A 24,648-nucleotide genomic window follows, 5' to 3' on the forward strand; every position below is an offset into this window, starting at 1 on the left:
ACGACTATCAATTAATGCACATGCTTAACCCAACATCGTGCATGATGCAATGCATAATATCTTTATGGCAAAAACTTGTGTGAGACGGTCTTACGGGTCGTATTTTGTGAGACAAGTCTCTTATTTGGGTCATCCATGAAAAAATATTAATTTTTATGCTAAAAATATTACTTTTTATTGTAAATATTGACATGGTTGACCCGTCAGATAAAAATTCATGAGACCGTCTCACAAGAGACCTACTCTATCTTTATATAAAGACAAACCATTTGATGGACGAGTGTAAAATGGAAGAGAAGAAATTTCAAATTCAAAAGCATCCAAACAAAAACGATAAATTTACATCACAAATTTAAAATAATTTGATTTCAAAGATTTCAGTCTAAAGCATCCTAGTAGAATGAGTTTTCCCATCTTGAAATAAAGTTAGTGCGTGAAAGTGAAACAAACGTATAATGTGCGTAAAAATAATATTTTATTTTAATTATTTTAAAAATATTTACTTATAGATTTATGGGGAAAACGATCATTTTCTACCAAAATCCAATAATCTTGGGTAGAACATTCTTATTATAATTTGTAAAGTAATAGAATTCAAAACCAATCTTTTCATATGTGCACATATGTTTTACTTCTATATTTAAACTCAAAACTATTTTTAAAATGTTGTATTTGAAGTTTTAAAACATTTTATCGAAGAGTAGATCTCTTGTGAGATGGTTTCACGAAATTTTATCTGTGAGACGGTCTCATAGACGGGTCAACCCTATCAATATTCACAATAAAAATTAATACTCTTAGCATAAAAGATAATACTTTTTCATGGATGACCCAAATAAGAGATCTGTCTCACAAAATACGACTCGTGAGACCGTCTCACACAAGTTTGTGCCTTTATTCTAAATCTAAATAAATAAAAAAACAAGGCAAAAACTTGTGTTAGACGGTCTCACGGGTCGTATTTTGTGAGACGTATCTCTTATTTGGGTCATCCATGAAAAAATATTACCTTTTTATGCTAAGAATATTACTTTTTATTGTGAATATTGATAGGATTGACCCGTCTCACTAGATAAAGATTCGTGAAATTGTCTCACAAGAGACTTACCCAATAAACAAGAATGTTAAAACAAATTTGATTTTAAAATTAAGTTTCATATTTTTAATTAAATTTGAAATAATTTGATGTTATTGACATATTCATTCATTTATAAATTTGAATTTTCAAATATCCTTACTACTAATTAATGTTAAAAAATTGACAAATTTAATTTTAAATTTAGAGAAAAACTAATTTTAAATTTAGAGAAAAAAATTTTCTTTCTATTTTTTTTATTTTTTATTATCACTACTCAATATTTTTTATTCCAACTTCCAAGGCCCAATAATATTTTATCAGCCCACAAAAGCCGCCGTTGCCAAGGTAGGATTCAGACCAGCCCATATTTTGAAACACTTGCTACTTTCCCTCCTCCCCTGCACCTACGTATCCGAACCGACGAGAAAACCCTAAACCCCCCAATTCCATTTTACCATTCGAATTTCAAATCTTGAACAACAGGTAGAAATCGACTCATTGATACTCAATCCACATCTTTTCATTTTAATCGCACAATTTTGATGCTTTCGTGAAATCACGAACCACACAAGATGCTCTTGAATGTATATTCTGACGAAGCATTCTTATCTCTATTTGTTTCAGGATTGAGTCTGCGAGATGAAAGACTCGGGAGAGGAAAATAATGCTCAAGAATTGAACGCAACCGGCCACGTTATCTCTTTCTCTGACGGTTCAAAAAATGAAGGTGAAACCCATAATCAATGTGTGGACTTTTCATCGCCTACACCGGTGAAAATGAACGAGCCTTCGCGGGTTAAATGCGGGGAAGCGCCGGTTGAGGAACTCCCTAAGAAGTGAGCTACTGTATTTGCGTTTTTGTTTGTTTGTTTTTGTTTTTTTTTTTGTGTACCGGTAAATCGAACAAAAGCCTGAAAACTTTACAAGTTTTGTTTCTGAATTTCAGTTATGGGATCTTATCGGAGTTTTACGGTTGTATGATTAGTTCATTGAGGATGCTCAAACTGCGTAACAGGGCACCTACCTTTAAGAACATTAGCTGTCTTGTTGAAATTCTGACTGGAAGGTAGTGGTTGCTGCCAATTTTTTTCCCTTTTAATGTTGATGCTACGTAGCTTCTTTTTGTCTATTTGTTTTGATCGTTCCTTTTTTATTTTTTTCATTCTTCTGGTTGCTCCTTATATCTATCAGTGTAAACTGTCTGTTGATCTGAACTCCAACAATTCTTTCAAGTGAATCACTGATGGTTTGAATTGATGATTCTCGATAAAACTTTATGTACTTTATCTTATTAATATGGTGCCCTTTATTATTATTATTTTTATCATGATTGGATGTGGTGACATGAACTGAGACTCTACTTAAAATTGCAAGTCAATGAAGAAAAATAATTTGCTGTAATTGCAATTGTGATGGCATCTGTCCACCTTGGTGCAATCTTTATAATTATTGCAAACTGTTATTCAGTTTCAAACATATTTGATTGCTGTATGCATTCTAATCCTTCATTATTTTATGTCCATTTATCAGGAAATTCCTATTCACGCATATTGCACAGATAAAACATATACTACCCGAAGCAGTTCAGATCGATAAGATTCTCATACATGATGATAAAACTAAGTGCATGAAGCCAGATATGAAGATCACATTGCTCTTTGATGTTGTAGATGATCACTGTGAGGAATCTGTGTTTGTTGGTCTAAGCAATCTTTTCTCTTCGAGGCTAAGAGATTTTTATGTAGCACATCCTGAGGTAATATGGTCTTTCTTTAGATGAGAATTTTGTCATTGAGGTTTGACAAGATACATTTTCTGAATACTTTAGGAAATGATCAATGGTTACTGAGCCTCTAATTTGCATACCAAAACTGATTCGCAGGAAACACATTTAGTAGTAGCTAACTGCTATTCAAGACCTTTATTTGGTTTCCAGCTGTTTTAAACTTCATATATAAACCTCAACATAAATATTTCTTCTAAAAAATTCTTATATTGAAATTTGAATGTATGATTTTGGTTTTGCTAAACAGGATACACATGTCCCTGAAGCTACACTACCGGAGCCATTCAACCAGAGAAGTTTCACAGTCCAAGAAGACCCAGTTCTTAAGGACTTGTCAGTGTCACGTGACACAGATACGATAAGTTTATCTCATTCTCCTCCTTTTAGAAGATTCTTCTCTAAAAAGGCTGGTGTTCCAGAAATAGAGAAGACTAATCTCCTCTCACCTCTTAAATCCGCTGGTGTAATTAATGAAGAGAATAAAAAGACAATGATGTTTTCAGATTATCCTTCTGAAGCCAGCATACGTGAGAGCACTCCTGTTAAGCTTGCCTCGAGTGGCGATATTCAGCTGGTTGAAACACCTGTGCAAATTACTCCGTTGAGGATAACTCCACCAAATGCATTAGTGCTGACCTGTGAAGATGAGAGCAAGACAACAGCTAGCCAAAACTGCAAGCAGCCCTCTTCTACTGCTAAGAAATCATTAGATTTCTATTGCTCGGACGGCAATGTCACAAAAAATTCTCATAAGGAAATAACATTTTGTTTGTCTGATCTTGTTCTATTGATTCACAAGATATTCCAATCTGTCAATTTTTGCCCCATTACCAAGGAAGAACTTCTTCATAAAATTATTTTGTACAATTGTGAGATTGATGACCGAGGTACGCATACATGCTTCCGTATTGTTCTCTTCTTTGCTTATTGACGACCTTTTTCTTTCATGCATCAAAGAGCTTGATTCCGTTGTTGATTACTTAGATGAGGTTGAAAAACAAATAGAGCACCTTGAGAAACTGGTTCCAGATTGGTTCTATAAGAAACTTGTATCCAGTGGCGACGTTCTATATAAGTAAGTTCTATTTTCTCAGTGCTGGATTTTGACTGTAGAAGGTTGTCTCCAACAAGTTAATCATTGCTTGCTGTGTTTGAGAAGGTCTAAAAAAATCATTTTTTTGGTTGCAAGACAGTTCCATAGTTTATTCAACCAGGTATTTGAAACATAACAACAAAGATAGTTTCTTTCACAATCTAACTCAAAATCAGATGCTCCATCCTAAAATTTGAGAAGGTCTAAAAAATCATTTTTTTGGTTGCAAGACAGTTCCATAGTTTATTCAACCAGGTATTTGAAACATAACAACAAAGATAGTTTCTTTCACAATCTAACTCAAAATCAGATGCTCCATCCTAAAATTTGAGAAGGTCTAAAAAATCATTTTTTTGGTTGCAAGACAGTTCCATAGTTTATTCAACCAGGTATTTGAAACATAACAACAAAGATAGTTTCTTTCACAATCTAACTCAAAATCAGATGCTCCATCCTAAAATTTGAGAAGGTCTAAAAAATCATTTTTTTGGTTGCAAGACAGTTCCATAGTTTATTCAACCAGGTATTTGAAACATAACAACAAAGATAGTTTCTTTCACAATCTAACTCAAAATCAGATGCTCCATCCTTACGAGTGACTTGTATTAGTTTCTAATCCCACAATATGTATCATTTCATCTGAAAAAGGCTTCTCTTTTTTTTGGGTCGTGGAGAGAAGGCTTCTTAAACATTTCAACTTCTTGATTGAATTGTTCTGGTGCATTTGTGTGCAATATGACGATTAAACTTGTGGTATCTCACATTTATCTATGCCTCAATCTCATTTTCAGATCTTCTGCAGTTGGTTTGTGGAAGGTGAACTTGATTATATTTGCTTACCTGCATATTGTAGTTAACAAAATTATTTCCTAGAGGCCCTGCTTTAACAAGTGAATGATTAAGTTGATTTTACTGGAGGAAGTAATGTCCTTTATGGAAAGATATAAGACATTCATAAATCTTATATAAGCTAACCGAAATACTTGTCATAATGGTTAATTATATTTACGAATTTATGAGCTCTTTTGTGTCGGTCCACTCATACTGGTGTTACTTTGAATAGAAACCCATATATATATAAGTACTTTTTTCTTGAATTAATGGAAGTGGTTGTGATCTCAAATTTACTTTTTATAAATCTTTATTTGTTTGCAAATGAATAAAGTTATGTGCACGCTTCTGTAAGTTTTTATGGCCTTTTTTGCCTATTTACAGTGTGAAAAAGGAATCAGATTTGAATTTGGTTTGCGAAAGAATTAATATCATATGATCTGAACTTTGTGCCGAAGGCTGCTAACTGCACGAGCTTATGGGGTAAGCATCAGGAAAATTCGAAAACTGCTCTATTGAGATTATTGGAACCATTATAGTCCACTAGTCCAGGGGGGGAAGAGAGGCAATTTGCTCCCCTTAGAATAGAAAAAATTCAAATTTTTTACATGTAACGTTTTATTTTGAAAGTTCTAATCTATGTTTTTGTTTATTACTCTCTGATATTGTTTTATGATCTCTTTTCAGGGAATGTTCAACTTTAGATTGGTCCATTGCAATGTAAAGAACTGGAGGATCAAAGTCTTCTTTCCTTTTTCTTTTTGGCTTTGTGATGTTGTTCCCTTAGTATGAGACTATTTACTCTGTTCGACAATTTAGAGACTATTGCATTCAGTGGCTGTGCATTCAAGAATTTGAGTTGCAAATTCTCATAGGTGTTTATTTGGCGTATTTAATATATTTATTCCTTTCTGCTCTTCTAAAATATAATATAATCTGTAGTATATGAAATGTATCGACTGACCATGGTTATATGGGGAAATTTGGACTTATAAGTTTGTCACTTTTGGTTTTTGGTCTCATATCTTTATCATTTTTTATTTACGTCTGATATCTTTCTATTATTTTTTAACATTTGGTCTTCTTTTACTCAATTTCCACTGGTTGTTGAGCGATATTTTTTGATGATATGTAAACTTTGAATTGGAGATCATCACATCACATAATCCATGCAATTCGGCTTTAAAAAATCTCCAATTTTATTAGATAAAAGAAGTTATTTTACAAAAAATATGGATTCGAGCTGCTTGTGATTTTCATACAAGAGATTATCTAATAATCCAAATAAAAAAAATGAAAATCAATCATAATTTAATTAGTAAAAACTTCAAATTTCGATTTTCTTTTTCCGTCTCTTTCTTGTAAGCTTCGAGTACAGCCGATTGACTACGACACATTGTTGGATCTTCTCATGCAAAAAAATCACACTCACCACTCCGCCATATAGAGTACTATGTGGTGAAAATTGTTTGGTGAAACATGTTACTAGAAGATTATAAAAATCAAAACACAATAAAGATGTAAAATCAAAGAATTGAAAAACAAGACACTCACACTTTAATTTTGGTAGCCATGAAACCTTCGACCTAAATTATCTTCTCCAAGAAAATCCTCAATTGTGCTCTTTTTCCACATTTACAGAACAATATTCTTCCTTCAAAAATAGATGACGTCGTAATATCGTGTAAAATAACTTTTCTTCTTAGAAATTTAAGGATTTGTTGCAAGAAAATTAAAGCTTTGCTTGATTTAAATAAAAGATGATGCTGATAGATATAGGAGGAAATATGTGATGTTTATGTTAAATTCCAATTTATGTGTGATGTGATAAAACTAACTATTTCAAGTTTATCAATTTGAAGAAAATTGGGTTAAAAAAACCAAATGTCTAAATAATGGAAAGGAAACATACATATATCAAATATGACAAAGATAACATACTAAAATCTAAATGTGACAAATTTATAGGACTAATTTATAAATTTTCCTGATTATATAATTATTATATAAATACAAAAGATCATATCATCCTTAATCTAAAATAATTTAAAAATTATTAAAAATATCTTGAATTTGAATAATAATAATAATTGTTCTAAATATTTATCAAAATCTTATAAAAATAATCTCTAAAAGTTATTTATTTTAATACAATATTTAATCTTTTTATATACAATTCTTTCAAATAAAAAGATTACATATAAAATAAAAAACTTGTAAATGCACAAACAAAGTGAAAACAGATGAATGTTACTTAAAATGATGGTATATAAACAGTTTCACATTCTAAAATTCAATCTTTGAATCCTGGACTCGTATAATAATAATCACACCAAAGAGCTATCATTAGTGAATCATGGCTAAGAACAATATCCTCAGCTTAATAGATTGATGAGATCAGAAAGCCATGATTTTGACACTAAACAAGCACACCAACCATTTGCAAACTATGCTATAACGTCGATCTTTTCCCTGTATGCATAACCGCCAAGTATCTGCCGGAGATACTCCAGCTGCTCATACTCGCCTTGAAGTTCTTCCCACTGCAGGAATGCAACAGAGAGAAAAGCATTGGATTAGGAAATTCGTCGTGTGAAAAGTAAATTTGTTCAATCACTCCTTTATCCATACAAGTACAAAAAAACATTATTGATCAGTTTGTTCAGGTGCAAAATGTTTACTTCTACAAAATTAATAGCAGCATATGATTAGTCCGCAAGGTTATCACCACCTAATCGGGTATCTAAGCCTTGTTATGACAGAAACATGAGATCATAAGCGTAAATTCCAGGTCGACAACAGATGCATTAGATTTGACACACAAAAATGACAAAATAATGGAAAACATGAAATTACTTCTTGATGAGGCACAGAGATAAGCTTCCACCCAGCTGCAGTAACAATGCGTTGTTTTAACATTGTATGTCCTAGAGGGATCCCTGAAAGGAAGAAGCATAATAATTATCATAGTATCGGAGAAGCACATACGATAAATCATCCAAATTGTTTACACTAATATACTTCCGTATACACACCAGAATTTCTTGAGAAATGAGTTGGCCCATCAATTTCCAGAGCAACTTTCTTATCAACCAAGGCTGCATCCAAAGTGTAGCCATTCACTTCATATTCTTTGATCCAATCTAGGCCTGTACTAACAAGAAGACGGGCCACCTCCTTTTGAAATGAAGAGGTCACCTTCTCATTAAACCTCTTTGTTTTTCCAGCGCGATGGAGTTTCTCCTCAACCTCCTCTGGAAGAGATAACTGAGGATACTCCAGTTTTAAGCACTGATTCACCAGACGAACCTGAGAAGCAAACACGATATCTTCTCGAAGCTGCTCAGAAATTTGTTTCTCCTCAAAATGGCTCATAGCTCTCCAGATATGGGAAAAGAAAACACGGTTCATTTGTCCAAGAACTGCATATGACCAAGACATATTACCTAGCTGATCTCTAAGAAATGTAAGTGTTTCAGGCACTGCAAATTCGTCAGATACGACATTATCAATGCTACGTGCTCTATCTTCATCAAAATAAGATGTTTCATGCACCAAGCTGCACTTAAGCTGTTTGACATCCTTAAACACATCATCAAGAGAGTCCAGTAAAGGGTCTGCAGCTTCACTGAGAGAAGAAAAAGCCCACAATACTTGAGCAATTTCTTGCGGCTTGAAAGTGTGGATGATATGTGAGGCTCTACTTGATAATTCTGGAAAGAGTTTCGGTGCAGAATGCTGCATAGAAGCAAAAGCCCCTGCTAGGTTCGCTATATTTTGCGAATTAAATTCAGCAACCTTAGTCAATGCCACCTCTGCGACCCTGTCCATTTCAGACAAATAAAGAAGCTCGCCTCCAATCTTGGACAAGGCATACGCTATATTCGAAATTCCCTGCGCCGAGCAGTCTGGCAAGGCAGCCATTGCCATCCCAACAAGCATACACATCTCCTTTTGCCGAGCAAATGCCAATCTACGAGTCCTCATCATTGAAACTTTCTCCATATTTTTGGCTATCCTATGCAACGCTGTGGCAATATTCAATGGCGAAAGAGGTGAAGGGCTGAGCCCTTTCGCAACGGCTGCGATGACTTCAGCCGTAGCCTCCAAAACTTCCGCAGCAGTCTGCGCCTCCACGATGACTTTATTCAAGTTAATTTCTTTCCTACGGTCAGAAGGCCCTGAAAATTGAGACAGCCTTTGAACAAATGTCTCCATGTTTTTTGCCTTTCTTTCTTCAAACATTCCATCAGAAATTTTACTCACCGTTCTCCTAAGGTGGCTAGCTTTATCCAAAGAATCCACATCAAAATCTGTATCATCGATACCAAAATCAAGATCCTCTTGCTCGTCACTCACTAGGTTTACGCTGTCATTCTTGGGTTGGTTTATCTTCTTCTTTTTCTTTTTCTTTTTCTTCTTTTCACCGGTAACCATACTCTCCATCTTCGCAGTCAATCCTCTGGATTCAATAGATTTCAAAGCAATCTTCCTAGCTCTCACACACCAGTCCATTTGAGCATTTTCTTGCAAAGAGCTAGACTTAGGCTGACTTTTCCTCTTCTTAGGTGGCAAATACGCATATGGGTCTACCTCCCCAAGAAACTCCGCCTTCCAATCCACATCACTAGAAGTACTAAATCCCTTTCCATTTTCCATGCTATTACCGCCATCATCATCATCAGTGATATCCAAAGCATGAATAGCTACAGAAGTGCCATTTCTGGGATTTGTTTTCGCAGGATTTATACAGCAACACTTTTGGAAAAAGGAGCCCAGATGAATTCCAGTAGGAAGTGCAGTTCTAAAGGCGATTGTTTTTGTAGATGCCAAATGAGAAGCGGTGACATACCTCAATAAAGATGACGCTTCCATGGATTTTGAGCTATAAATTCAGGGTAAAGTGGAAGCAAGAAGATTCGGCCTCACCATAAATCACTTGTCTAAAATTATTCTCTCTCCGCCGCGGCCACTAGTGCACCACCCCGCCGTTCCTAGCGAAATTACCTCTGGAGTTGGCTAACTGGATAAGACATACTCAATTTTTATTATTGGCCGTAAAAGAATCTGCAAAACCCAACCTCTAACTCAAAATTTGTTTTCATTTTATGAAATTAATTTCACCAATTAAAAATTAGGAGAAAAATTCACCAATGAAATGTGTTTTTTGTGTTTTTACAGTGCTGAGGATTGTAATTTGTAAATTTTGTGGTGTTTATGTTATAATGAATAAATTTGGTGATCGCTTATCTGAAAAAGGAGAAGATAATATGATTGGCAAATGTGTTTTTATTGTTTGTTAGAGAAGTCTTATATTTTGCATATAGTTAAAACCATGCATCTTATTTGCGCCGGTTTGTTGGAGATTTATCATGGTTTATTTGATGTGCTTGATTGCTCTTCAATTTTTGTTGCTTTTAGGAGTTTATTTTTGGTTTGATTTCAGTATAATATATAGTGGTTATTCAGCAATCTTGATTTTGATGATAACAAAACTTGTTATTGTGTTGTCAATATATTTTATTAAGTGTGTAGTTGTAGATGTTAATTTGAAAGTGATAAGCTGTTGAAAATATAATTTCAGCACAACTTAGTTTTTTGCGAGTTAAATTTTTTTGATAATATCTCATAACTCGATTATTCAAATGACCAGTAACCAAAATAGCTGAACAAAAAGCTCAAATTGATACAACTCGTAGTTCAGACCAGCTCGATAGATTCCAAATGTTATCTAGAAAAGCTGGTGGTCGCAAGATCAACATGTAATTGAAGTTGCAACCAGCTTGACATAACCAATTTTGGAATTTTGGTCATATAACTCATATCGAATATCGAAATAAAGCGATTCAATAAGAGCTACAAAGCTAACAAAATGATTTTAAAATCATATTTTAAGTCGAAGCCCACATTAGAGCTTAAGATGATGAAAAATCGTGATAAAATTACTGGTTCTGCACCGAATGAAGAACAATATTCAACTTGCATATGATCTAGTATTTTGAGCATATATCTCTAATAAAAACTCGATATTGAGTGATGATTGATTGTGTGAAACACTAAAAGAAAGAGATACAACTTTCATGCTTATCATTTTATTTAAAAATCGACGAATCAAGAGTTATAATCAATAGAAACAACCAGCCATACTTGGATCAACTGGGCGATCGTCCAAACTTGGACCAGCTCGAGTCAAACCAGATGGATAAATAGTAAAACTAACTCAATCTCAAAAAATGCCTATCAATTTGAATATGACAGTTTAAATGTTAGAAATCGTATATAAACTTAAATCTAACTTAACCTCAAAAACTAGTTCAAGAAAAAAAATTATCCAAATTCATATATATAACTCTAAAATTTTTTATCCATATACAACTAACAAACGTAACGTTGCTCTCACCCCACCAGGGACAGGATTTCCCAAAAAGTCAACGCCGTGCAGTAGATTATGCCATCAAATTTGACCTTTGACTTTTAAGTTCTCACACGGTCTCAATTCTCAACCATGTTCTGCCTTTGACTTTTATCAATTTCTTCCAATATATTATTATTATTATTATGTAAAATATGAACGATTTGATTTTCTCTGGTCGCTAGAGATTATAAATTTAGATGCTTTCTATTTTTAGTGCCCACTTCAATTTGCCGCAGCATCTTTAATTAATAAAAATAGATAGAATCCAATCCGATCACTATGAATAGTTTAATCTCCTACATCATTCTCTTAATCTTGATTCACGGTAATCATTACATGGTCAGCACAGAAGGAGCTGAAGAATTACCAGCTTCGGTGGTGGACCTGGCCGGAAACAAACTCCGCGAAGGCATCCTCTACTACATCCTGCCGCTCATCCGAGGAAGAGGCGGCGGCGTCACTCTATCCAGCACTCGAAACAAGACCTGCCCGCTCTCCGTCGTCCAGGCGCCGTTCGAACTCCAGAACGGGCTCCCACTGACCTTCAGCCCCGTCAAATCCGAAAAGGGAGGCTTCATCCGCGAATCTACGGACTTAAACATCAAGTTCTCTGCTGCATCCATATGCGTACAATCGACTGTGTGGAAGCTGGATCAGTACGACGAATCATCCAAGCAATATTTCATCACCACCGGCGGAGTTGAAGGGAACCCGGGGCCGGGAACGACCAGCAACTGGTTCAAGATCGAGAAGTATCAGAGTGATTACAAGCTTGTGTTCTGCCCCACGGTGTGCAATTTCTGTAAAGTGATATGCAGAGATGTGGGGATTTTCTTTGAAGATGGGAAGAGGCGTTTGGCTCTGAGCGACGTCCCTTTTGTTGTCATGTTCAAGAAAGTTTAATCCCGTCAATTCGATCCTAATCGTGTTTGCCCCGATTGAATACAAGTGAAGTCACAATGAATAAATTAGGTATGGAGCTTCCTAGGTGTGATAATATTTACAGTGGTAAGTAAGCTTCAAAGTGTGGGTGTGGGTATGTATTTTTCCATTCTGATGTAATAAATAATAAAAGACATTGCGTCCGAAAAGTTTTAAGGAACCTTTAATCCTTGTTAATATTACATTGTTATATTTTGAGAATTATGAGGCTTATGTTACATTATTATATTCTCCAAAATATTTACAGTGGTTAGCTCCAATAATAACAACGTCTCCAAGATCCTGGCAAACTAAATTTGAATAAAGAATTATATAGTGCTAGAAGAAGAGAAAATAATACAGAAGAATGGAAGTGATGTGTTATTGGTCAATTTTATACGGATAAATCTCTAAATTTCACAGCAATGAAGAACACGTTGGCTTCAATATGGAGACCTGTTAAAGGAGTACGTATACAGAGCTTGGGGATCTATCTGATCTATATATTTTTCAGTTCTATCATGCAAAGAGTACTCCAAGATGGCCCATGGACTTTCGAGCAATACTTATTGGTCATGGCTCAGATAGAATTTGGCATGAATCCCCAACAGGTCCCATTATTCTTACTACAGTTCTGGGTGCATGTTTATGACCTTCCCAGTGGATTCCAGTCTGAAAAGATATTGGAAATTTCATTGGTTGTTTTGTGGAGGCTCATCCCAACAATTTTGGTGGAGGTTGGCGAAAATATATGCGGATTCCTGTGTCTATCCATGTCCGTAAATTGCTTACAAGGAGAATGAAAATAAAAAAAAGGTGGGAGAAACTTGGAACTGGGCGAACTTAAGATATGAAAGACCACCATCTTTTTGTTTCTTCTGTTGGTATAATTGGTCACACAGACAAGTTTCGTTGATTATCCGGACAAATCAGTGGAGATATATGGTATTCTTTTGACTTGGGAAATCAAGGGATAGAAATGGGTGAACCAAATAGCTATGAGAAAATAGTCGAAGCAAGAGTTTGACTCTTTTGCCTTAAAACGATATTGCCCCGCCCCGATGATCACGGTTGTTGGCAATTCGTTTCCCAAGATACAACGACTACGACTTTAAAATAGTAGCACTACAAATTTTAAAACCACACGAACTTGAAATGTTTTGAACGCTATCAATATGGTATGCAAACTTTCTAATTTCGAATTCTAAGCGTTAAACTTAAAAATCCAGTTCCAAGAGTTTAAATCTTGCAAAATTTGGATTTAAGCGCAATTACTTAAAAAACTCAAACTAGAAGACAACTCTCGAATTTAATTACAAAGTTCGAATTTAAGCGTGTAATCTTAGAAAATTCAAACTCAAGATTTTATATCTTGAAAATTTGAATTTTAAGCGCTAATGATTAAAAATTCGCATATATAACTAAACTTAGAGAGAAAAGAGAAGAAAAAGAAAAGGTGTAATGAATGCAAATGAGAGGAGTTCTATTTATAATAGATCAAAAGACTTCATGGATCACTTCATAACATCACTTCAAAATTGAATCAAAATCATCTTGATCACTCGGCCAAGACCAAAGAGGCGCCACATTCACGAAATCACACGGCCATTTCCAAGTATGTCGCCGACCGATCAAGATGACTCAATGGAGGACTTTTGGGGATATTAACTCATAATTACAATCTTATCCAACAGAGTGGGAGGATCGGGGAAGCAAAGCGGTATGGGCCCTCTTCTAGTACTAATAATTAGAGTGAGTATTTGACTCAAATCAAATTCAACTTTAAAAAATCGAATTATCATAAACTAAATCGAATACATATAATTTTACTACAAAGTAGATTATTCAAACCAACAAAATCTGTTATTTGGATTGAAATCTGAATTAATTGAATTTATATAATTTTTTAAAAAATATAAAGTTTTAATTTAAAACTATTATATAAAAACTGAATTAAATAAATTTAAATTTTATTTATTAAAATATATATATTTACCAATCTAGTAACTTTAAAAAAATTTATTATTATTATTATTTTATAAAAATACAGTTTGTCAGTCAACCAAAATTTTATATTTAAAACCTAAATTAAACCGAACTAACCGATATTTTTAAAACTAAAACTGAAATTTGAATAAACAAAAATCGATTTTTCAAATTAATTCAGTTCGATGAGTTATTTCGGTTGAAATCGATATTTTGCTAAACTATATACTTGTAACGCTCCGAAAATTTAAAAATCCACGCGAACCACATGCACGCAAGTTATTAAATTCATTGTGTATTTCAATTAATCATTTTAATTGCATTAATTACTTATGATGTATATATTTACATGTTTAAAATATACTTTTCTACATTGTTGCATTAAAAATATATTTTTAAAGGTTATTCTAGTTGCGATCGAGGAACGGAGATCGATGGCTGAAAAATAGAAAATGTTTTTATTAAATAATTGTTTTCAATATTTAAAATATGATTTATGCTTTTTCATATTTTTGAAAATAAGGGGGTTTTGAGGTTTTTTTTATACGTCGGGACATAAATTTTATCGGTGTTGGTTTTTCAACAAAAAATACGAACGTAATAGCAACCCGACTAATAAATTCACAAATTTATTTAAACAAAACTATTTTAATATTTTAATTAAGTACTAATGGGCCTAATTTGTATGCTTATTAGGCCTAAGCCTTGTTAGATGATTATTTATGTATTTAAAGTGTTAAACCCTACCCTAAGGCCTAAACCCTCATAGTTCACGCCACACACCCTCACAAATCTCTCCATCAGCTTACACGACACACACACATCATAGTTTGAGGAAAAAAAATTCGAGAGTTGCTAAGAGAACACAAGCCTAGACCCTCCTTGTCGCCGTTCTTCGTCGTCAACGTATAATCGTGCGTTTGAAACGCAAAGACACGCCATACATCACTTTTTCTCGTCTATCACATCGTATTATTGATTTAAAACACGTTTGTATGAAGAGATGAAGTTCTTATTAATATTTTCGTAATATTGCCTACACATGTGATAAACTCATGAATTTATGTCCCAAATCATGTTATGTTATTTCACAAAGGGGCTGCCATGATTAGGACTTGTTCAAGCAAGGTTTTTACATGATTTCAGGTCCTAGAACACACACCATACACACGGCTATCACAAAGGAAACAAGCTGGTTCGTTTTTTCTGTTTTGTTATCTTGAGGGTTCGGTTTTGGGGTGTAGGTGGGCATGGCTTGGCACGGCTGGGACCAGGGCTAGCCAAGGTCATGTGCGAGTCAGGGAGGGAGTCCTAGCCATGCTAGGACTCGAGGACAGAAGGACTCCCACCCGAGAAAGGATTGCTGCGTGTCCTTAAGTGCAGCAGCACGCATGGATTGAGGGGCTCAGTCTGGGGTCGCGGGCTGGGCTTGAGGGCGTCCTTAGGGTCCTAGGTGAGTGCACATGAGACTGGTTCAAGGGACGGGGTGTTGGCTAGGTCCTAAGCACGAAGTTAAGGAGTCCTTGTCAAAGTGAAACTCTCGGCCGCAGCTTGCACTTGGGAGTGTAGCTTCGGGTTCAAGTTGGGGGTCAAGTCCTTTGGTTCTTAGGGTCAAGTAGGGTCCATATAAAGGTTAGGAAGAGGCTGGCTCGGGGTGGCTCGGGCTTGGCTCGATGGAATTTCAAGATGGCCCAAGGGTGATCATGTAGGTTCGAATTAGGGTTTTCTTTGAGAAAAATAATTGAAACATGGCTCACGGTGCTCGAGTCATGGTTCACGGGGGTCAAATACTTATTAAAATGCTAATTTTTGAATTTAGGAATTTTATTTAAAAGTTTGAAATTATTCGGGATTAAAACGTCTTAAAAACGAATAACTAAAGATTAATTAAAAAGTCTATGATTTAAGCTAAATAAAATTATGGAAAAGTTAACTTATACTTAAATAATTATTTGGGACACATTATAGTCAAGGAAATTAAGAAAAATTCAAAAACGTAAAATTTTACGTCTAGGGGTAAAACGATCTTTTTACACCTGGAAATTAGTAAACGTTATGGTAGTGCTCTGATTGATATTCTATATGCTGTTATGATTATTTTGAATGTTTAAGGATTTTTACATGTTAAAATGTTCATGTTAAAGGTTTATGGAATTTTATGATTCATTTATGGAATTTATGTTGAACGATAAAGCAAAAAGATATGTTGCATGCTTGTTTTTAAAGGAAAAAAGATATTAAATGCATGATTTTTTATAAAGTGATGAAAATGTAAAACGTTGAAAGAAGTGAAGTAATTATGACTATTGAGGATATGAGGATAAGAATGAGGATATAGTGAGGGAAAAGGCTCAGAGGGAGCCCATTTATGGGAGAAGGTCCCAGAGAGAGCCTGACGATCTTATTTCCATTCGATGAGGATAGGCCAAGACCCAGTTGACCGGTGAGAGTGTTGCTGGTGTCCCCGCCGCCCAGTACTGTGGTTTCATGTAGATGGATTCATCGACTTTTTGAGGATGAGGAAAGTCACAATTAACGATCTGAATTCAATAAAAAGGAAAAATGTTATGATCATGATAAAAGAAATTATGTTATGAAATGAGGAAAAAGGAAAGGTTGAGGTTTATATTATGCATGTCATGAAAATGTTATTTTTATTTTAAAGTATTTTCAATGTTGCTTGTGGTTTTATACTTATTATTTGTTATCAAAGTGATGGTGTGTTGAGTCTTTAGACTCACTAGGTGTGATGGATGCATGTAATGTGATATTATTACTGGAGGTCTTGATGATTGACCTTGCTGGACTGTCGGTGCACATAACCCGAGGACTAGCACTTCTACTTTTCCGCACTTTTGATTTATGTTACGATTTACGTTAAAAAATTTAAGACTATTTATTTATGTTTTTTGACTGATTTTTGAGAAGATGATACTTTTAGTAATATTTGAAATGGTTATTTTTAGGTTTGGTAAAACGTTTAATGATTTCCTGTTTTGACGATTTTCTTTGACTTTTCAAATATCAGTTGGTTGTTTTATTTTAAAATGGTGCAAAATATTTTATATATTTATTTAAGTAGTTCGGCAGATTTTAATTAGGAGAAAAAAATTTCTAATACTTTTAAGAAAAAAGATTAGCAGACGTTTCGATGCTATAATTAATGTATGTAATTTTGGTTAGAAATAACTTAATAATTTGTATTTCTTCATTTCTTATTAGTTGTCTAACTAGAAATAATTATTTTACAAATATCATAACTATTAAATTTTTTGTTATTCTAAATTGAAAAATAACAATATAAACTCAATAATAATTGCAACGTCAATAATTCTCAAATATTCAATTAATTGATCATTTTTCCCAAAATTCGCATGAAAAGATTTTATCGTAAAAATCCAAACCCGAAATTCATATATATCATTAGTCAGTATTATCGCATATCCAATAATTGCAACTAGATATTCGATATAATTTTAGAGTTGTCAAGTTTTATCTCAAAGTCCCATAAATTTTATTTTATTTTTTCAACTTCCATTTTTTGAGCCATGTCGAGCACGTAATGTTTCGCCAGATGTTACTATTTGGCGATGTTGACCGTGTGGTGCGTTGCGATGGGCCATATTTTTTGTAGTATGTATGCTAATTATCTCAAAGGAATCCTAAATGAAATATAGTAAAAGTACTGAAATGGCAGAGGAAAAAATCTGAATTAGTTATAAAACATGGAATTAAATATAATTTGTAGGATCGAACACTTGTAGTTTTATCAAAAGCTATAATTAATGGTAATGATGCAACTTAAATCTTTTAAACCACGTAACAGCCCAAGTACCATGTTTCGATTGCTCTATCCTGTAAGGACATTATTGTCTCCAACAATTTTCCTTCCAATAATTGCACTCATTGCAATCAATGAGAATCGAACACATGACATTGGCTCACATAGACATTTTTTTGGTGTCGCTTGTATTTTCTGATAGCACAGCAGCAATTGAACCAAAGTAATGAAAAAAATAAAGTTATTCTGTCACAACCACATTTAAAAGTAGGACTAACAAAAACTATTTTTCCTGATGTAACATCACATTTTCTTTATTTATTTAGGATGGCGGGACTTTTTCATCAAAAAGCTATCACGCAAATTTCATTGGCGTGATACGATATATTGTTAATTTTATGTCGCTTGTGTTATTTATTCAAATTTTTTTTTTTTCACGATAAACGGTTAAAAACCCCTAAGCGTGCGTGTGGAGCTGATATCAGTTAATCACGAGAAACTCAAAACGAAACTTAATATTAAATATTCGTGTAGGTCTATCATTCCTTTCTCAATTATTTTCCACACGTGGAAGAAGAATATTGGTGGGTTGCTGTGATTTAAATTTTAATAAAAAGAAATATACATGTTTTACATTGTCCACCGCCTATATTTATATATGTATTTATTGTTGATGTGACACAGATATAATGGATTTAATGAATTATTTCAATATTGTATATTTATGGGTAACTTACATATCAGTACCCCCGAATCTTTAAAACTTTGTTTCAAATACCCAGTTTCCCAAAATACCCCTCAACCTATTTTTAAATAATTGATTTTTTTTTTAAATAATGGCCCATCATACTTCCGTAAAATAAATTATACCTTCTACCTTTTTGACCGGAGTACCACCGGGTTATATCAACCGTATTTTACGAACTGCTCCTCACAGACCAACCACGCGATCGCAACAGATGGTTACCGACGCAGATTCCTTCAGCAATACTTGGCACAACTCTAATTTGTTTCCTACCTTAGAGTGTACAGTAAAAGATAAAATTTTGAAAATAATACATGAGAGGGGCTAAGAGCAAATATCTCTTTATTCAAACACAAACATTTATTAATACATTGAAACCTCCTGTAGAGGAGGAGGAACTTGTTTAGCTACTAATAATAGCCGAACTTGAAAAACACATACAAAAAACTATTACAATTTATTCTTGAAAGAAATGAGGAAAATGTTCGATGATCTTCACTTCTTCCTTCCTCCTTTATTTATAGAAGGCTTCTTCGGATTTGAAACACGGATTCCAAATCTTGATAAGCCTTTACAGTCTTGCATATGGACCATGTAGTGGTTGAGTGGTCCTCTTAAGATGGTCCCTCCATCTTTCTTGTTGTGTCTTTTTCTAGATCATTAATCTAGAAACAGTCATTTTTGAATTTTTATCTGTGGGCATAAATAGTTTATATGCACCTGGATCAGTTCAGCTTGCATCTCTCTTCCTGTTTCTTCGAGCCTTTTCTGAAATTCTTTGAAATTTTTCAGCTCTTTTCTTGTTTCCTTAATCCTTTTTCTGGAAACTCTGAGGTATGAAAAATACATTTTGTTTCCAGTTTGGTTTAAGTTTTGTGTGATTCACTGGTTCCCGTTTGGTCTTATTTATAGATTTAATTGGGTCCAGTTTCCTGTCTTTTTATTAGATTTCCATTATCTTTAAAGATAAGGAATCCAATGTCTTTTGTCATTTTCCACCTATTATTGGTGGTCCTTGTTCTTTTTCCACTGATTATTGGTGGTCCTTGAATTCCACTCGCATGATTTTTCACATGGTGGTTCTTCTTTTCTTGGTGGGATAATCACATGCCCACTTTCAACTTTGTCGAGGAATCTTTGGCTTTCGGTGTCCTCGAGGAAAACGTGAATGTGGTCCATCCCCACTTGTGCTTGTGTCGGTAAAGTGTTTCCGATCAGATCTCGGTTTGAATCCTTTACCGAATTCAGGTTCCTTCTGGTTTTGGCATTCTGGACAGATGTTTTCAGACCATCTTCCTATATGTGCCATGTTACAGAATTTCCGACGAGTTTCTTTACTTGCCGGCAGCTTGCTATTCCACAAAATATTTCTCTTTTTCTCGAATAAATCTTCTGCAAAACTTGTTGTTTTTCCTGTCATGGTATTTAACAGGAATGATCCGTTCACTGAATGATTGTAAAATTTGAACGGGAACTTGACTTTGTCCATCTCAGTGAGACAGACCCATAGACCCCAAGCTCTTCTGGTAGACATATCATCTTCAGAAATTGAAGCAACCAGGGGTGTTTCTTCTGTCGGAGGGTCCTTAATAAATTTTTGAACATTTGTATCCGGCCTCCTTAACTTGATGAAATGAAAGGCTTCGTGAGAACCTTTCCCTGCTGGTTCTGGTGCTGCACTGAAAAAGTATAGCTCCAAAACATCTCCTCTAGACAAATAATCATTATTCGCCCAGGTTTCATGAACAGCTTCCTGGATCCATTTTGGTAATCCTGAAACTTTCGGAAAGCTTGGTGATGTAGTATAAACTGAGGCAAGAGCCCCGAATTCATACCATGACTTGACCTCCTTTGGATATGAATTTGGTTTCATCCATACCCTGGGATATTTTCCTGAAACATCAACCCTATTGGTAGCTGGGTTAATGCCAATTCTTGTTTTTAATTTCTCCCAATTTTGTTGGTAAACCTGAAATGGAGAAATTGCACCTTCATTTATACCAACCTTAGATTTGCCTTTGTCAGTACGAGGCCTAAGGTTGATCTCTCCCTCTTCAATCCCCGAGGTGAAGGGTTGACTTGAGGACTCAAGATAAGGATCAGGAGTCTCAATTTTTTTTTCAGCCGACTCATCTGGAGATGATCCCGACTTAACACTTGTGCCAGGGGTATTTGAATCCCCTGCTCTAGGTATAGAGTCCTGTACTCGAAAACTCTCCATTTGGGAAACCAATGGCTTCTCAATGCTTTGGAGGATAGGCCTTTGTGTCACATACCATAACTGAGTATAAGCCTGTAAACATCCTGTAATTCGATCAGAGACAACTCTCTTATCGGCTTGTTGTAGTCTTCCCGCAACTTCAGCGTTTACGATTAACTTGTTAAACTCGTTTTGAAGCATTTCAAGGTGTTCCCTCAAATGCCTCTGCATCTTGATGATGACATCGATATCACCGCTGTCCATCTCTTGTTAGAAAATCTGCAAGAATATTTTCATGAGATTTTATTATCACAATATCAAAAATATAATTCTGACATAGTGTCTGCCAGCTTAATAATCTAGCCTTCTCTGGTTTAGACTCAATTATATTCCTTAAGAAAGCTTTTACTTGTGTGTTATCAATTTTCAAAGTAAATTTCTTTGCAAGTAAAAATAATGACCATTTTTCAAAAGTCCTTTTTACTGCATAAAATTCCTTTTCGTTAATATGTCATCTGATGGCTTCTGCATCTGAGAATAACCCACTGCAATATCTGCATGGTTGTTCTCCATCTGGTGTGAGCTTAGTAAGAACTGCTGCCCACCAATAATCACTGGCATCAGTATATAATACCAGATTATCTTCGTCTTGAGGAATTGCCATTTTTGGAAGATTTTTACAAATCTTCTTTAAACAGACCAGTCCTTCTGTATGTTCTTTTGTCCATATAAACCTTGCATCTTTTTTCAATAATGGACTGAACACCTTTCTGTGTTTTGCTAGGTTTTTTATAAACATCCCAGCAAATTAACAACTCCTAGAAAACTTTGAAGTTGTTTCTTGTCTTTGAGACTTTCTGGAAAATTCTGCACCTTTTCGACTATGTGCTCTTGCAGAATTATTCCTGACTCATCGATTTCAATTCCGAGGAATTCAATCTTTTTTGTTGTAATGACTGATTTCTTTTCAGATAAAACCAGTCCTTCTTTTTTACAAACCTTAGAGAAAATTTCCAAGTGTTTAACATGTTCATCTATATTTCTAGATGCTATTAAAACATCGTCAATATAAACAAACATAAATTTAAAATAATCTTTAAAAAGATTATCCATTTTCTTTTGAAATATCTGCGGTGAATTAGCCAATCCCATTGGCAATACTTCCCAGATATAATGTCCTTGAGGTGTGGAGAAAGCTGTGAATTTCTTGCTCCCTTCCTCCATCCGAATCTGATAAAATCCGGACTTAAAATCATTTAGAGAATATCTTTGCATTGCGTATGCAACTAATTAGATGTTCTCTGCTTGGTATAAAATACCCATCAAACTCCAGAATTTTATTAATTTCTTGATAATTAATAACTAATCTGGATTTACCTCTTTTTATCTCACCATAATTTCTTACCAGGAAACCTGGACTGCTATATGGTGACATACCTGCTTTGATTAAATCAAGGTCCAAATGTTCCCTGATTATAATCTGCATATCCTTTTGATCAATAATATTCATTGGGATAGGCTTGCAACGGACAAATTCATACTCTTTTCCTTCCTTAATCTTAAGACAAGCTTTAAGTTGATTTTTGTCCCACCATGCCAAAGGATCTTCATTGTAGTTTTCTTTGATCCTTTTCTTGACATCTTCCAATGATACCTTGGATTCAAACTCTACTTCATTCGATTGTAGAGTTATCTTAAGGCATTCTATATCTTCTGGTTAGAGTACTTGATCTGTTCTCAACTGGAGCATTGTTTCTTCAAACCGTCTAGAATCCTTCATTTTTGGGTTCAGAAGTTGTCCTGAATCACCACGCTTGCTGCGAAACTGGATGGGCAATTTTCTGTAAAATGCCTCTCTTAGTCTCTGAACTATGATTTTGTGTGCACAGGGTGTTGTGAACACTATTCTTCTAGTCTCATTTTCTTGAGAATATGATTTGAACATTTGTAGGAAATTATTTCCTAGCAAAATGTCAGCTCCTGTATCATGAAAATAGATTGGTGGTGTTTTTACCTTGTACCAAGGTGTTTGTCCAGCACCGCCAATCATTATTTCAGTCATCTTAATCCCTTTACATAAGATTAAGATTCTTCTGAAAAATCTCTTCCAGCAATCTTCGGTAATTCTTCTTCCAAATTATTTGGAAAAATTCCTCATTTTGCTGTACAGATTCCAGCACCTGAATCAATATAAGCAGCAAAATATTCTACCTTATATTGTTCATACAACATTCCTATTGGAATGTATATGGAGAATGGGCTTGTAGTCATTGGATTTTCCACCTCTTATCATTTGCCATAAACTCCATTCCATACTCTAGACGTTTCCAAGGTTTGTGTTCCTCTAGAAACTCTAGTCCAAGAACATTCGATCTGATTCTTTCCCTGGAATTCCTTGAATGTGAACCTCCAATTCTCCGATATTAATCAGTCCTTGGTAAGTTCCTATCATTGGTTGTTACAAATAGTATATTGAATTACAAGGAAATTGATTCCTCTGCTTTGTAATATCAAATACTATTTCTACTTCCTTCCACCCTTCTGGGCATCTAAGTTTTCCCATTGTAGAAAAACTTTTCGGCTCCTGTTGGGTTTCTATGACAGGCGTTTTTCCCCACCTGTAACTCGTTATTCAATCTCCTTGAAAAGATAGTCTTCTTGATTCCAATCTAAGACTTTGATTCCTTTGTAGAATCAGTTTGTCTTGTATTTGGATATCTGTTTCTTGTATTAAAGGAAACTCAATCGTTCTGGATAAATTGTCTGAGCAAATTTTCCGAATATCTCGGGTATTTCAATGAACTCGTTTCTAATAAACAACTCAGAATGATGTGTATTAGATAGAGCATATGAAATTTGATAAGTAATAGAGTATGGTCTATTACCTTCTTTCATCAATCTTTTTTCCTTGAAATTCTGATGTAATGTCAAGGCTCGGCTGAAATCCCGATCTGCCAAGTTGTAGGCTATCCTTGGATAGATTACTCCTACAATCTTTCCTGCACAGAGATTTCCTGAGATTGTTCCCAGTACTGAATCTTGAAGATTCCCCATTATTTTATCGCATATAGCAATATCGATAGGTGAATCTATTCCTTCTTTGAAAGTAGCCTTTATCATAATCTGGATTGCTCCAACATGAATCCAGGACATAGTCCTTGCTACTTCTATCTTGAGTTTTTGTAATTCCTCCTTAATTTCTTCGGAAGGAATTAACTGCATCTCCATTCTATTTCCCGTAAGTTCCATTGGGATTGCCATTTTCCTTCTGGAAACTTTATAGATGAGATGATGCTTTCTGTTTCTTAGGCCAAGCCTTCCTAAGAACTTTTCTACCTGTCCTGCAGAGAATCCTTGATATCTCTGTAAGCTAGGATTTTCTCTCATGATCCTTTGGACCATATTGTGAGAGATTGTTGTCTGGCTAAAAAACCCAGACAAATCTTCATGTGTTTCGTGTCGAAACACCTCGTCCTCAGTCAGATTCCGATTCTGTTCCATCAGATTCTCCCTGACTTAAGACCTCTTCTTCTTCATATATACTTTCATCCAAGGCAATGTCCTCGAATCTGTATACCTGAATAAGATCTTGGTAATAAACTGCTTCTTCAATATCTGGGGTAAGATCAAAACGTTTAATACCTCTTTTTTCATTTTCTGGACTGTTAGTCGAGATATGACCTCTTGCTCCACATGTCCAGCAATTACAATATTTGAAACTTTCATTTGCTTGAGTATGAGCTCTTCTGAAAGTTTTTTTCGTAGGTGTTCTTCTTGTGCTTCGAGATGTACTCGATGCTTGGGATGATATC

At 34.7% G+C, this 24,648-nt stretch overlaps 3 protein-coding genes across 3 annotated transcripts; 2 read left to right on the plus strand and 1 right to left on the minus strand.

Annotated features, from left to right (window-relative positions):
• The first annotated feature begins 1,446 nt into the window (after positions 1–1,446).
• On the plus strand, positions 1,447–5,668 carry LOC142523362 (CDT1-like protein a, chloroplastic). The gene is made up of 8 exons (XM_075627138.1): positions 1,447–1,561; positions 1,703–1,914; positions 2,025–2,144; positions 2,609–2,834; positions 3,112–3,751; positions 3,849–3,939; positions 5,173–5,271; positions 5,476–5,668. Exons 2-7 carry the CDS (start codon positions 1,718–1,720, stop codon positions 5,225–5,227), a joined length of 1,329 nt encoding a protein of 442 aa, XP_075483253.1. The 5' UTR covers positions 1,447–1,561; positions 1,703–1,717; the 3' UTR covers positions 5,228–5,271; positions 5,476–5,668.
• A 1,354-nt stretch (positions 5,669–7,022) lies between these two features.
• On the minus strand, positions 7,023–9,903 carry LOC142522269 (RAP domain-containing protein, chloroplastic-like). Its single transcript, XM_075625512.1, has 3 exons — positions 7,824–9,903; positions 7,645–7,727; positions 7,023–7,331 (listed from the first exon to the last, which is right to left on the minus strand). Exons 1-3 carry the CDS (start codon positions 9,661–9,663, stop codon positions 7,236–7,238), a joined length of 2,019 nt encoding a protein of 672 aa, XP_075481627.1. The 5' UTR covers positions 9,664–9,903; the 3' UTR covers positions 7,023–7,235.
• A 1,453-nt stretch (positions 9,904–11,356) lies between these two features.
• On the plus strand, positions 11,357–12,346 carry LOC142523306 (kunitz trypsin inhibitor 5-like). The gene has a single exon (XM_075627053.1). It carries the CDS (start codon positions 11,483–11,485, stop codon positions 12,104–12,106), a length of 624 nt encoding a protein of 207 aa, XP_075483168.1. The 5' UTR covers positions 11,357–11,482; the 3' UTR covers positions 12,107–12,346.
• Positions 12,347–24,648: the final 12,302 nt, after the last annotated feature.

Source organism: Primulina tabacum, chromosome 13 (assembly GCF_025594145.1).
Source record: "Primulina tabacum isolate GXHZ01 chromosome 13, ASM2559414v2, whole genome shotgun sequence".
Taxonomy (NCBI): Eukaryota; Viridiplantae; Streptophyta; class Magnoliopsida; order Lamiales; family Gesneriaceae; genus Primulina; species Primulina tabacum.